The sequence below is a fragment of the Aulonocara sp. 'chitande type north' Nkhata Bay genome, linkage group LG13 (genome assembly GCF_057382095.1).
Source record: "Aulonocara sp. 'chitande type north' Nkhata Bay isolate Kocher_YH1m ecotype deep benthic linkage group LG13, A_spYH_male_GT1.1, whole genome shotgun sequence".
Classification (NCBI taxonomy): Eukaryota; Metazoa; Chordata; class Actinopteri; order Cichliformes; family Cichlidae; genus Aulonocara; species Aulonocara sp. 'chitande type north' Nkhata Bay.
In genome coordinates, this window is record NC_141356.1 from 31,508,135 (window position 1) to 31,518,516 (window position 10,382).

General features: G+C 44.1%; 2 protein-coding genes across 2 annotated transcripts; one reads left to right on the top strand and one right to left on the bottom strand.

Moving 5' to 3' along the window:
- Positions 1 to 1,571: 1,571 nt before the first annotated feature.
- LOC147316410 (uncharacterized) lies at positions 1,572 to 6,146 on the top strand. The gene has a single exon (XM_086259908.1). It carries the CDS (start codon positions 1,668 to 1,670, stop codon positions 3,360 to 3,362), a length of 1,695 nt encoding a protein of 564 aa, XP_086116034.1. The 5' UTR covers positions 1,572 to 1,667; the 3' UTR covers positions 3,363 to 6,146.
- On the bottom strand, positions 4,370 to 8,541 carry LOC147316411 (zinc transporter ZIP9-like). The gene is made up of 7 exons (XM_086259909.1): positions 7,967 to 8,541; positions 7,687 to 7,792; positions 7,306 to 7,464; positions 7,142 to 7,210; positions 6,727 to 6,812; positions 6,509 to 6,643; positions 4,370 to 6,394 (listed from the first exon to the last, which is right to left on the bottom strand). Exons 1-7 carry the CDS (start codon positions 8,060 to 8,062, stop codon positions 6,134 to 6,136), a joined length of 912 nt encoding a protein of 303 aa, XP_086116035.1. The 5' UTR covers positions 8,063 to 8,541; the 3' UTR covers positions 4,370 to 6,133.
- Between the last annotated feature and the right edge of the window lie 1,841 nt (positions 8,542 to 10,382).

Consider the following 10,382-nt stretch of genomic DNA (forward strand, 5'->3'; position numbering starts at 1 on the left):
GACTTAACACTTTGCACATGACTCGGTAGCATTAGCGCTTTATACCGACCAGCCTGTGTTGTTTGCTTTTTGAATAAATTTTCAAGGAAAAGCATCAGTCTCTCTTGTATTGATTGCAGATTGGGTAGGTCCTTGCAGATTCTCTGGTTTTTAAGTGGACTTTTTATGTTTTAAAAATGGAGTTCATCATTTGGTTTTCTCTTACATATTTACACTGACCTGCTTACTATTGCTCAGGTTATCTGTTGGGAAAATCTGCTAATAGACTGGTTGTCTTTTAAAAGATCCTGGGAACTTCTGCAACTTCATGTAACGGTAAAAAGTGTGACAACCAACCCCAGTCTACCCCATACAAATGTGTTTTTTTTTAAAGATATGTAATTAATTAATTATTGGGATGTTTTTACTTTTTTTTTTTTTTAATGCACAAGAGTCCATGAAATGCTTTTAGCTAATGCAGCATTACATGTCATTATTAAAAACCAAAATGCAGGTGAATAATATAACAATGGGTAGTCTGCTAGAGATTCAATAAAATAAGACAGGCGCACACATTTATAGCTTGGTATGTGAACGCAGAACAAAGAGGAAGTGGCACCTACCTGGCAAACTAGAAAGAATGAGTCTTGTTAAGGATAACCTTTTGCTCAGGGGGAAATTAGTATTTTATGACAGCACCCAATCCAAAATGCCTTCTGGGATGTTTATTCAAACTGTGGTGTATTTACCACAGAATATAAAAATCTCCTATATTCTTCAAAATCAAAAAGTCCAGGTTACAACTCACAAATAAAAAATTAAAAACTAAATAAGTCAACATGTATAAAGACAATAAAAAGTTCAAAATCGAATCTTACCCAACCCAGCACTGCTGGATGAGCGCATGAACAGCAGGCATGTAACTTGAATAGCTCTAATGTATTTCTACTTGATCTAAGTAGGTCTAGGTCATGCTATTTTCAGTTTTGGCTGTATTTTGTTGAAAAAATTGTTCTTTTCACTCCATACTAATTATTTGAGCTTTCCTTACTTGTTATTTTGCAGATAAACTGCATTGTCATACATACAGCGACCAGGGATATATAATCATTTAAACTCATCAAAAGCAAACAGCAACAGCAAATTCAAAAGCCCATGAGCCACGCATCCGAGTCCCAGTTATATATAGTTTAGCATTTTAAAAGCTTTCTCTTTTGATAAACATGGTGGTGATTTTAGTTTGTGGCAGCAGCTAAAGCTTGGCTGAAGCAGACAGTGAGACTGGAAAAGAAAAAAAAAATCAAGACGTTGCAGTGATCCAGGGAAAGTAAACCTGAATGAAACGCTCTGGTGGGATCCTAAGTGAGCTGTGCATAAATAAATCCCTGTAAACCTCAACAGACTGACCCTTTTTTAAATCCATGCTTGACTGCAAGCGTTTATTTAACACGTTCCCGTCTGCTTAAATAAAGTTGGGTTTTTTTGTTTATTATTCGGCCTGTCATTGCTCACAGTTGAGGTAAAGACGGTTAATGAAATACCGACTGTTATTTGTCCGCGAGGAAGTAGCTAATCCCCTGCTGACCTCTCTGTGCTGCAGACCGTGCGGAAGCGCTGCTCGGTGTAGCACCTGTGAGCCTCAGGACCTCCGTATCTGGCATCCATTAATTTAGCTTTTTAGTTTTAGGATGGAGGAGCTGAGGTGCAGCTCCCCTGTGCTTAAGTTGGACCTGAACAACTTCGACTCTCCCGGAGCAGAGAGCAACCGACACGTCTTAACGAACTCTCGCTCGCTTGAGTCTTGCGCTCGGCTGGGTGTAAAACCGGTTCAGCTTTTAATTAAATCTCTAAACGACTTCATTGCTGAGCAACAGGACACGCCGTTTGAGACAATGAGAGTCATGCATGAATCTTATGAAAAGGAGAGGCTGAAGACTTTACAAAAGTGCGGCCAGGAACGGCGGAGGATTATCCAGGCGGCCGGGGACAGGCGGCCATGCAGCAGTAAAGCCTCGGGCTTGGAGGTGTTGCCTGACACCAGACTGGAAGAGCGCTCAACAGAAATGCCCTATGCAGATCTCTGCTCTGAAGAGAAGGCTGTTAGCAGGTCCTCCTGCTCTGCTCCTAGTAAAAGGGATCCAGAGAGGAGCACATTGTGCAGCTTCAACCTGGGAGACCTCATACACTCCCCAGCTACCGAGAAGAAGCTGAAGAGGCTCACCAAGAGCATCCAAAAGCAGATGTGTGTCACAGTATCGGAGAGAGACCAGAAGATAGCTGCTCTGATGCTGGTGAAGCATGAGGAGGAACAGGCTCGTTTGAAGCTCAACCAGCAGGAGGAATGGGAGCGACAGGAGGCCCGCAGGCAGGAGGAGGCCCAGCAAGTTCAGGCAGAAAAAAAGAGGAGGAAGAAGCTGAAACGGAGTATGAAACGCTGGAACGAGGAGCTGGAGGCCCGCAGGAGGCTGAGGGAGCATCGAGAAAAAGAGAAAGCAGAACAGCTTAAGCAGGAGGTGCTGCTGCAAGAAGACCGATGGAGAAGGCTAAAAGAGGAGGTGGAAGTGTACCGCAGGGCAAAGATGGAGAGTACACAGGAGGAGGCGGAAGAGCGCAAACGCTACCAGGAGAAGCTGCTGACCGAGAAGGAGGAGGCGGGGAAGAGGGAGCGAGAGAGGGAGAGACAGGTGGCAGCGGAGAAGGAGGAGAAGGTCCTGAGGAGCAAGATGCTGAAGGAGAAGGAGGAGCGGAAGAGGCTGCAGGAGGAAAACCATAAAGAGCTGCTGAGACACATCTTGCTGAAACACCAGGTTGAGCTGCAGGGGGAGGAAGAGGAGGCGCAGAGGAGGAGCACACTGGAGAAGAAGTTGCAGCGCTCCTGCCAAAGGCGTGCCAAGTCTGTAGAGGCACGACTCGAAGAGCTTCGGGAGCGGGCTGCCCGGGAGGAGGAGATGAGTCAAAGAGTGCAGCTGAGGGCCGAGCTGCAGAGCGTCCAGCAGCTCACACACAAGCAGATCCTGGTCCAGCTGAGCCAGAGACGCATGGAGAGAGCCGCCCTGCACGCCTCAGCGCAGCACAGACGCAGAGCTCAGAAAACCCGGCAGAACAACAAACACAGGCAGCTCTGCCACCAGAGGCTCAGAGAGGAACTACAGAGAGAGGAGGAGGCGGCGAGGAGAGTCAGAGAGAGCCGCATTTCCACAAAGGAGCAGAAGAGGGAGCAGCTGAGAAGGCAGCGAGAGCAGATACAGGAGGAGGCACAGAGGCTGGCTCGGGCCTCCTTTCACATGAGGGAGAGAGTGAGGCAGCAGACGCACAGCCGGACCTTTGATCAGATGGCGCTTGAGGCTCAGCTGACTGCGTCTTTAAACCGCATGAATCTGTGAACTCTATTCAGACTCTGTTTTGCACCTGTACACTCACCCAGAGCTGCTTAGAAAAGGATCTGCAGTCAAATAATAGCTCCAGAGACTTGCAGAAATACTGAGACATCACTGTTCTCTGCACTTTGAATGTAAATGAATTTAAATTCATTATAAATGGTCCCCGAGATGCAAGGGCCCTTGAACATCATATCAGAGCTGTTCTTAAAAATCATTTTTGGCCATTGTAATGACAGACACATGAACATTTGGTGATTTTAATAATCCAAAAAGTCAACTTTTTATTTGATAGAGTGCAGTAGCTGGGTTACAGTTTCAAAGACTTCCAAACGGTTTCATTTCATTTTATTTAGTTGAGGTTAACTGCTTAGATCAGCAAGACCTCTGAGTGACCTCCTGTCAGGGTAAACTTTACAGGCACCATTGTTTCCTCAACCATTTGTGTTCAGTACTTCACAGCAGTGTATTCATTTATATTTGACCCCTGGCTAGTTCTTAAGCCTGAGATGAGATTGATTGTGTAGCAACACATTATATGCAACCCACATTCAACTAGTGACAACAAATATAACCATCTGGCACTTAAAGATTGATGGCTAGAGCGTTTAGCTGTTAGTAGACTGCAAATAAGAGGGGAGGGGATAGTCTGCAGAGGTTGGAAAGGAATCAAAGTGCAGTCCTACTGCAATGCTCTGAATGAGCTATGAGGACACGAGGCAAGAGTTAATGTTTGCTAGACCACGGTGTTGCCTGTTTTCCTGTTAGTCTGACTACTGTGTGTTATAAAATCTTTATACCACTTGAAGATTTTTATTACGTGCAAGATTCAAACAGAACAACGCTGTATCACTTTAATGCTAGGCCATAACAGATGTTTGATTTCACCATTAGCAGCGTGATCATGTGTGCCACATTTTTAATAATTACATGAACTGTAAACGGGAGCACTTCCTGTATTCAAATTGGGGTCACATGTAGGACAAATCATCAAAGAACTCCAAGGAACTCTCTTTTCAGGCAATAGTAAAGAAATCTTTATTCTCATGGCATGGTGTTCAACTTATTAAAAAAAAAAAAAAAACTCCAGCAAATGAGCCCTGATCAGGGAGTTCATAAAAACACTGGATTTTATTCTAGTGGTGTTCCACCAATGGCAAGCTTCCACCGAGGGTCAGAGTGGAATTTTCCACCAGTAGGAGGAAACAGGAGTCATCAATATTTATCAGACAAACAAAAATTTAATAAGCAACACTAGACAGCATCAACCACAGACAGTGATTTAAGGCATTCTTGAAGACAAAGTTTTTTTTAAAGTAGTTAAAATCCAAGTCCTCGGTTGAATCAGGGTATTTGGTGGCCTGTCATTTATAAACCCAAAAACCTTCCTTTTGGCTAATACTCCTTTGTCATGTCTTCTGTGGTCACTTCCAAAGGTTTGTAGAGCAGATGGGTTACATTTATGCAAACCTAATTGGTCTCTAACCTGTGCATGTGTTTTCATATGGGTTCATACATGAACTGTGTTTAGAGCTTAATGAATAAAGGACAAATTTAAGTGTAAAATATCTTAACTTTGGTTTACAATACAAAAACTATGAAATTAAAATTCAATCTCAAGATATTTAGTGTAGCTGTTAAAAGGGGAATTCTGCTCCACACGTTAAACATAAGTAAACAAGCTTTAGGTCAGTCGATGCAGCAATGTACAGCGTTGTGTGACGAAAACAAAAAAGAATCAAGTATAAAGTAAATAAATAAGCCATTATAAAACCAGAAGACATTTCACGTGTTTCAATATTTCACATGTTGCACACACTAAAGGAGCTGAAAGAAGGAAAGTAAAGGTAAAAATTGCTCTAACTGGCAGTGAGTCAATAAAACATCTGTAACCTCCAGAATCTGCTTGATAGTTCTTGATACGTACCTCACCTGCTGCCAGGAACCCGTCTCCGTCTAACGTATCACCTAACATGAGAGTTGCTGGACCAGTTTACCGGTTGGTCTTCTCATTTGGCTGCAGTTATTATCACTTCACATTGAGAGGTTCAAACCTTTGCCCCTTTTCTGTGTTTGGATGTTCTCCGCGTGTCCCTGGTTTTGTCCCAGCCTTATTCCACACTGCACAAGCATGAATGCTCAGTCAGAGAGATGATTCTAAATTAGCGTTAGCTGCAGCTGTGAGTGCGAACAGTTGGCCCGCGCCTCTGTGATAGCAGACAGACGGTAACCTGTCCAGGCTGCCTCTCACTCAACACGATCCCCACCATAAACCAACTCAGACAAACAACATTATAAAAAAAACTTTGTAGTTTGTATTATTGCACATTTATAATCTGAAAATCCGGCCATATTTTCAAACTCTTAGCCGTAAAATATAATAATATAAAGTGTACGCCCTAGAGACCTTATTTTCTAGGTGAGAGAGTATCGAATTATTTGGTTGTTCCTGTAAATCTATTCACCTTTCAGGATATTTAATACCTCAACATGCCTTCAGCGGACCGTGGCAACAAATGAGAACTGGTTCTGCTTCCTCTGAATGGAAACTCAATTCAGCTATGAAACTATTAGTTACCCGATTCTTTATCACCTCCCGGAAAGCTTTTTGACACCCAAACAATAGCCTGACACAAATCCAAGTTACACTGAAATAAGAGGACCAAGGTAGACTCTGTCAAAGCCTATTTTGTCCTCTGATCATTGTGGCATACAGTACAGGTGCTCAGAGTTTTCCTTTCACCCCCTTTTAAAATAAATTGCCCTCATGTTTTCTTTTAGTCATCGTGCAGTCCGAGGGCCAGCAACATCGGAAGCCCCACACCGATGATGAGGGTGAGGCTCTCCAGGAGCCCCAAGTGTGTCTGCTGGTGGGCTTCGGCTCCAGACTGCTGCTCGGAGTCCAAGGGCAGCTCATCAGTCCTGCTGCTGCTGATCTCAGGGAGAACATGCACCGTGGCCACATAGAGAAACGTCCCCGCTGAGAAGAGCATTCCCACTCCCGTTGCACTGAGCTGATTCTCAGATGAGCTTCCAGACTGCAGACACAGCACACATCAAGTTAAATAACTCAGACCCAGCAACCGTCTAGTCACTGGGATTTAATGCATCTCCTTTCAAGCAGACACGACAGTCAGATTGTGCTTTCTTACTGCATATAATATGAAGTAAGTGGCAATAGCAACTATAGGCGCTGCAGCTGAAAAGGCCAGTAAGTGTCCCTGAATGAACTTCTTCTCGAGGCCTCCGTGCATCAGAAAGGAGACCAAGCCAAAAGCGGCGGGCGCCTAAACAGGAGACGGGAAAGACGGTCAATGGCATCGTGCTCGTCACCCAGACATCTGTTCATTTCAATGAGCCGTTCTCTCACCTTGTGCAGAATCACAGCAAAAAACACTACAACTTGTACTGTCACTTGACCTGTAGCCACAGCAGCACCCAGAGCAAATCCATCAGCTAAAAGCAAACAAAGAGATTATTACTCTATGGTACAGCTACTTCTTTTATGTGGATTTGTATAGGTCTCCGGTCTTTAAGATCTGCATCATGGATGATTGTTGTTTGATTTGTGACTGCTGTCAAGCTTGGTTGTCCCTGTTTAAATAACTGTAAAGTTAGATCCTGCAGGCTGTGCTGCAGAATCACATGCTGAGTCACACGGGGGCATAAGGAACGTTTCCTTATAAACTTTCCACCCCTGTGACCTCGAAGCCAGTGAAACAGTGCGTCTCAAGCAAAAGCAAGAGAAGAAATATGCAGAGGAGAGGTTTGGCTGTGTCACGTACCTGCAGCGTGAATAACCAGGCCCAACGTGGCTGTGAAGTGGACGCTGTTGGACAAACAAGTCGTCTGGTCTGAAATTAGACATCGCACACGCTGAGGTGGTTAACAAATCTGTGGAGGCAACACTCTGCAATGTAAAGCTGGCGTGAGAGTTCTGATAACTTGCCGCGTGTGGAAAGGTAGCTTCCTATCTGATCGACGACAAACATGAAGGTGAACCCGAGCGTCAAAGCCACCCCAATGAGGAACCGAGGTGGGCCTCTCTCTGCCACGGTCCCATTTTCTTTACTGGAATTTAGACCGGATGACACATCAGAGGATGACGCTGGAGAAGGAAGATGAAGAACAGAAAGAGCTTTTGATGAGCTTGTTTTTGTTGTTTTTACAGAGAGCAGCTTTTTCATCTCCCACCTGCCTCATCAATCATCTGGAGGCTACAATCAAACACATGCAAATTTGGTGGGTTAGCACACCCACATAAACACAAAGCTTGCACAGCAACCATTCTGCTTCGTTGTCATGTGCATGTTTGAGCTTTCCTGCTCACCTTTCCACGAGTCTTCCAGCAAACCCACTCCCTCCGGGATGGTGATGGCCAGCGCTGTCCCACACAGCAGACCTGCCCCCAGGATGGAAACGAACTGCAGGCTTTTCTAGGGTTAAGACACGTGATTTCAGCAGATGACTGAGATTCCCCTCACAAGTTCTAGTTGTTCAGCAAGTTTCCAAAACAACAGCCTTGCACATTATGAAGGCACGACAAATAAGACAAGATGAAGTAGATCCAGACAGTCTGCTATAAACAAAGACTGTGGGAAATCACTTACCTCAGACGGTCTGAACAACAGTGGGATGAATCCGAGGAGAAAGGAGCCTACAAACATCGCCACAGATATAAATGTAATAATCAGCCCTCCGTCCATGGCGACGACTTCTTCCTAACACAAGTATTTACCCGGTTCGCCCCTTTGCTTTCATTTCAGCGTTAGCTCCTACTGAGATCCGGGACGGTGTGCGTTCTCATTGGGTCGCTGGAGTTTAATCTCTACCATCAGACAACACCAGAATGCTGTTCTGCCTTTCCACGTCGCACCGCCGTGGCCGCCCCCCTCGTTTGCTACACAGCTGCTTCCCAAGCAGCAGCACCAAGTGTCCGACAGCGAGAACTGCAACCTGAGTGGAAGCAAAACTCCATTCCTCTGTGCCCCAGTTAAACATAACCCAGGCCGGTTTTGACAGGGTGGGTTAATATGGCGTTATTTTTGTGCCACTATTCTGAGCGCACGTAAAAAAGGTTTGCAGGTGCAAGTGTTGTATTTTGAGGAGAAATTTATTTTGAGCGAAGAAAAGCTGAATTTGAGTGAACAAAATTTATTGCTGCATGCAAAAAATGTATATCCGTGTTTGCTATTATCCATATACACACGCACAATAGCAGCCCCTCTCGCTCAGTTTTTGTATTTGCGCTCGCAATGTGTCGCTCACGCTCTCAACATTTCTGCCCGTGCACGCTCAACTCTTTCTGTACACCGTTATATTTGTGCCACAAAACCAGCCAATCACAGACTTGGATGCAAAAAAATCTGATTGGCTGTTTTTGTCTCCAATCAGCTCGAAAGGACGAAATGCAATATCCCAGAATCCATTTCGTCCAAAGCTCAAACGAGGCAGTGGCGGAGGAACACAGAGTGGCGGAGTTTGAAATATTACTCTTTCTGGGACACAAAATAAACTTTTAAGATATTTTCATGTTAGAATGTAGCTGTGTGAACTTCAAATATCTGCTCGATTTATCAAGACATCACATATTTGCATAAGTGCTCCAACGTTTTCGGAGATGCCTGTTACCCACCAGCTGACCGGGTGGGAACTCGGGTTAAACATAATATATAAGGCTGAACTGACAAAAAAATCACCGACTACACCACCAGGTATTATTGGAAAAACCATAAAGCCTTTGAACGAAAACAAACGCTGTTGTGACAGTGATGTACTGTTTTGTTGGTATATATGTATGATTTGTATCACCTTCATGTTTCCAGCTTTACAGCTGTGGCTCCAGCAAACATCAGCTGATACTAGAAATTAATTTTAAATAAATTCTAACAACAGCTGATCAATTTTGAACGTGCTGCTGTTGTTGTTTAGCGCAACATCCGCTGGTTTCCTGTTTCTGGCGCAAAGTGGGAGATAAACAAACAAGAGACGATCAGCTGATCATTGATCAGTTTCATGATTGAAGTAGCAACAGGAGAGGGAGGGAGAATGAGGAGAGAAGAGGCAGCTAAGACACAGAATAACTCCAGCTTTGTGTCTTTTTTATTCTCGCTGAAGTCTTTTCCCCTCAATACGGATGTATTGTAATTGGTCCAGCCCATAGTTGATTATTACCAGCTGGCTAATCCACCACCTTTCATTGTTTATACCATTACAAAAACAAACAAACTAACATAAAAATGAAAAATCACCATTGGCCCACCGGGCAAATGCCGGGTAAATGCCCAATGGCCAGTCCAGGTATTCGGTCAGCTGGTGGGTAACAGGCATCTCCGAAAACGTTAGAGCACTTATGCAAATATGTGATGTCTTGATAAATCGAGCAGATATTTGAAGTTCACACAGCTACATTCTAACATGAAAATATCTTAAAAGTTTATTTTGTGTCCCAGAAAGAGTAATATTTCAAACTCCGCCACTCTGTGTTCCTCCGCCACTGCCTCGTTTGAGCTTTGGACGAAATGGATTCTGGGATATTGCATTTCGTCCTTTCGAGCTGATTGGAGACAAAAACAGCCAATCAGATTTTTTTGCATCCAAGTCTGTGATTGGCTGGTTTTGTGGCACAAATATAACGGTGTACAGAACGAGTTGAGCGTGCACGGGCAGAAATGTTGAGAGCGTGAGCGACACATTGCGAGCGCAAATACAAAAACTGAGCGAGAGGGGCTGCTATTGTGCGTGTGTATATGGATAATAGCAAACACGGATATACATTTTTTGCATGCAGCAATGAATTTTGTTCACTCAAATTCAGCTTTTCTTCGCTCAAAATAAATTTCTCCTCAAAATGCAACACTTGCACCTGCATTTTTTTTTTACGTGCGCTCAGAATAGTGGCACAAAAATAACGCCATACGTTAAAAGGTATTTTCTGGAGAGGTTTTACGCGCCCATCCTACACTGTAGGACAACAAAGGCGTTAATTGCATCTTTTAGGGCTTCGATTGCGCAATTGTTCACCAC

Excerpts from the sequence above, each read along its gene's own strand:
- LOC147316410 (XM_086259908.1), top strand. The coding sequence starts at position 1,668 with ATGGAGGAGCTGAGGTGCAGCTCCCCTGTGCTTAAGTTGGACCTGAAC.
- LOC147316411 (XM_086259909.1), bottom strand. The coding sequence starts at position 8,062 with ATGGACGGAGGGCTGATTATTACATTTATATCTGTGGCGATGTTTGTA. Across the intron at positions 7,465-7,686 it reads GCTGGAAGACTCGTGGAAAG|CGTCATCCTCTGATGTGTCA; the intron begins GTGAGCAGGAAA and ends TTCCTTCTCCAG. Across the intron at positions 6,813-7,141 it reads CCTGGTTATTCACGCTGCAG|CTGATGGATTTGCTCTGGGT; the intron begins GTACGTGACACA and ends GTTTGCTTTTAG.